We start from the raw sequence: 4,196 nt of genomic DNA, 5'->3' as shown, positions 1-4,196 counted from the left end.
CGTACAGAGTGCCGTCTTCCACATAAAATTCCTGCTGTTTTTCCTGGGTTTTTTGTTTCTAGTGTCCCCACGCTTGCAACTATGAAAATTCTAAATCTCCACAAAAAACCCCTTCTGTTAACTTAAATATGTGTTATGTTTTCCTTTTTTTTGAATGTCTGCCTACTTTGTTGACTTTGTGACATTTAATACTTAGTTTTTTGGTAGTGGATCTATGTATTATGTTTACATTTTGCTTTCATCTTTGAACTATATTCGAAATGTTCATCTTGTTATAGCAATGGTCTTTGAATAGTATTAATGTATATACTTTGTTTAAAAACAGTGGAATATTGTAACCAATGGTTAAGGATACATCTAAGAACTATTCACAATGGCCAAAAAAAAACGGATCCACTCTTTGTCTTCTCTTAGATCATGAGTTTTGAAATTATTTCATACTTTTCTATTTCATGAATGGATTCTTTCCTCTTGTGTCTTATTGTTTATTCTTAAACATTTGTACTATCACCGATATTGTTACTATTTATAGTATCCTGAAATCAGTCTTGATAGTTTTATTCGTTGAGCTGTTGTGTCGTATTGTAGTGAATGAAGGCATGGTGGGGACGTCGAATTTATTGTTAAATACCAAATTGCAGAATGTCTTCGTAAAATATGAAAAACAATACATTGAATACTTCATTTGCCCATCTTTCATCAATTTTTTTTTACATCCTTCATGATTCTCCCAATTCTCAATTCCCTTATGTTACCTTTTCTGTTTTCTTCAGTTCAATCTTCTCAACCTTCTTTTGACAGGTATTCCACTTCGGATTAGTGTTACATACTACTTATGTCAATAGACATAAGTAGCTCATACCACAGTATACCAAATTGAACCGGTACACATATTTATCTAAGATTTACAAATCAGATTAGACTAAACAAAATCAATGAATAGTAGTAATTAAGAAAATTCTATTAAGTTCTATACATAACTTGATTGACTGTTTATCTTAAAAAAAAGTTTTCGATGAAATAATTAAATCAGATAAGGTAGTTATTCAATTACCAAAGTATACTTCTTTTACTCAATGCAATAAGTTAAAATTCAAGGTGGGTGGAGGAGGACATACTTATACTAGTAACCTATAGTTCTATATTATCCTGTACCTAATTGAATAACACCATATATCCTAAGGATAAAATAGACAATGGAAGAATGATGTTTGTTACATGTTCCACTCTATAATAAGGTTAACATCATATGAGAGAGAAAAAAAAGCTATTGTGTTCTCCTCAACATTGTAATACTTATTTATTATTGTTATTTAAACACATAAATGTTGGTACAAGGAAGCACCAGATACATATGCGCCGCACAAATCTCATTTAATTTGTGGGAGGGCTGTGATACTGCCCAGGTGCCCAAACTGAAGCAGGTGGTTTTCATAGGGAGCCACACCCCGAGCCTTTGATCTAAAGGTCTGATCCACAAGGTAGTGGAGCATCGTGAGAAGATGCAGTCCCATGGTAGCCGGTGACCAACGATTGATTCATACATCATTTGTTCCATCAGGATCCTGGAGTTTATGTGCACCATTTGTTTGGAACGAGGGTTTTCCAACTCCCCTAGGTGGACGTTTCGAGTCCATCAACCAGGTTACAGCGCTGGACATTCGCTTTTCGTCCTCTCAAGTTCGTAAACAATAGTAATGCCACGAGAAGGCAGTGAGTAGGACTTGTGTGGCAGAGGCTATATACGCGTGTCCATGTGAGAGCATTTTGAGAGTGAGAGCGGACTCTCCCCACTCTCGGATATACCAGGGCATTTGGGGGCACTAATACTAATATTTTATTAGCTCTAAGAAAAATGAAATAACGTTTAGCAACATAATCATTACTAGAATGTTTAGTGTGCTTTATGTTCTCTAGCGTAAAAAAGTACATTGGGGAAGAGCTAACAAAAAAACAAAAAAACCAAAACATGATATCAGTCGATGAAACAAACGACAGTCGATATGAGCCTTATGTTAGTAGATAAACACTATGTGGTTGCTTTATGAGCAATAACAACTGTCAGTGGTTGAAGACTTTGAATGAGATAGCTCAGAATCAGTCACAATGAATCAAATGTATTCACCCGTTGTCTTACTCTAGATCTTCACTTCTAGTATTCTTTCATACATACCTTTTTATTCTGTATTCTCGAAATTCAGTCTTTTTTTATTACCGTTTTTACTGGATCATTTTGATTCATTTGACTATTTACCTTGTTTGTATCAACTCGTTGTGTTAGTGAAGTAGTGATAACGTCGAGAAACGCACAAATGTTTCAAGTTTTACCTTGATTATGACTGATTGAATTTAGCATGCTTCAATGAAGTATTAAAAGTATGGTTAATAGGTGAAATTATATTTATGAATTTAGGTGGTTGGAAGTAGTCAATAGGAAACTCTGCCTCAATCAGGTTTCGTGCTAGTTGGCACTAGTCAGTAGGAGATACCTATAATCTTGAGGGAACTTGTGCTCTTTGGAGAACTGAACTACCATCTTACGGCTTCACAATCTGAGATATTACCACTTATGTATTCGGTCCGTGACTAGATCCCATTAGGCATGAAGTCTTTACAGTTGCGCCGTGACCAACATCATGTTTGTATAGTTATATAGTAAACGCATTGCAAATTGACCGATAGAATCCAATCAGCACTTATAAGGACTAGACATGTGTTCATCAGTAACTGGCCTCGAGTTCTAGTGAGAAACCGTACCAGTGGAGTTCAACAGTATTAGGTGTGAGGCAGTTACCCGCGGAAGACAGTGAAAGATGGTCGCGCAATATCGTGGATTGGTTGAAGTTGGACATCAACACTGTCGAACGCCAGGTCAGTAGTCTAGAGATTATGCGTTCACACACGTGACTGAAGATCCTGGGTTCTAGTCCCGCGTACGGGATCGTAGATGTGCACTGATGAGGAGTCCCACACCAGAACGAAACCGTTGTCTATTGCTTCCAAGTCTTTAATATTTGTCTAACTTAGATTGGTTCATAATCTCAATGATACATCCACTGTGAACATCGTGATTGTGTGTATTCAAATCACGAGATAGCTGATAATTTTAACGGTTCATTTGTAAATATAATAATCATACCTTGTTTTGTTCTATTCACTTAACTCAATATATTAACTCTCATGCTATGAGTACGAAAATTTATTGTAGTCTACCTGAAAAGTATGAGACCGGAAATAAATGCTTATATAACTATCATACGGTTCTGTAAATTTGACAACTGTTGGGAATATACATTTACTTAGTGTTTCGAATCATCATTTATCACATTATTATTATTATTATTATTATTATTAATCCAATTTTGTAGGGAATGGTACAGTTGAATTTGACGAGTTCTTAAGAATGATGCGCAGGTATTCTCAAAACCAACGACCAAAATCTTCTGATGATGAACTTCGTGAAGCTTTTAACGTAAGTAAATGTTTACTTATGATGTAAAATCTCTTTTATATATTTCAATATATTACACCAAATCGACTTATATGTTTATAGATTTTAAATCATAAACTTATCTTAGTTAGATCACTAATGAAATCTTGGAAGCACTGAGTGATTATTTATTTCTAGTATGGGACTTATCAATGCGTATCCTCGATACTGTATCCAGCAGTTATCTTTTTATGATCAAAATAGGAATAAAATAGATTTGGGGGTGGGTGGTGGAATGGGGTTATTTATTTCATTCATTGAGTGTGTATAGTATTGTTTGTATATGTGGATGCGTGTATGTACGTCTACAACTATATACATGAATAACAGATATTACTTTGGATTGTGTAATAAGACGACGATTATCAGAACCATGTCAGCACAACACGTTTCGAACATTCTGATCACTCATATACTTGTTAAAAAAAAATTTAAATATGAAAAAACTAAAAGGTGAACTAGACACAGTTTGTTCTCACCTTATACCTACCTTGATAATATTAGTTTATTATTCAGCGTGATGAAATTTCACATTGTTTTACTTCACATTATTTTATTTATTATCTTTGTTTATCTAGTTGACCTTTTATTTCCTCCTTCACAAGTGTATGTGTGATCGACATGTACTGCGGCCGAGTGGTTAGGGTGGTGGACTTGAGATCCCTCAAGGTGTATCCCCGCATGAACTCGAACCTCGCTCCCAGCA

The 4,196-nt window shown here is 35.1% G+C and overlaps 1 protein-coding gene across 1 annotated transcript in view; it reads left to right on the top strand.

The window, feature by feature from the left end:
* Positions 1-4,196, top strand: part of Smp_134470 (hypothetical protein) — a gene marked incomplete at both ends in the record, with an annotated part of 50,607 nt that overhangs the window by 42,792 nt on the left and 3,619 nt on the right. The window contains one exon of the mRNA XM_018798741.1: positions 3,369-3,475. Coding sequence (XP_018653653.1) covers positions 3,369-3,475 — 107 coding nt within the window. The remainder of the gene's footprint in view (positions 1-3,368; positions 3,476-4,196) is intronic.

Source organism: Schistosoma mansoni, chromosome 7, assembly GCF_000237925.1.
Source record: "Schistosoma mansoni strain Puerto Rico chromosome 7, complete genome".
Taxonomy (NCBI): domain Eukaryota; kingdom Metazoa; phylum Platyhelminthes; class Trematoda; order Strigeidida; family Schistosomatidae; genus Schistosoma; species Schistosoma mansoni.
This window is presented reverse-complemented; position numbering and strand designations above follow the sequence as displayed.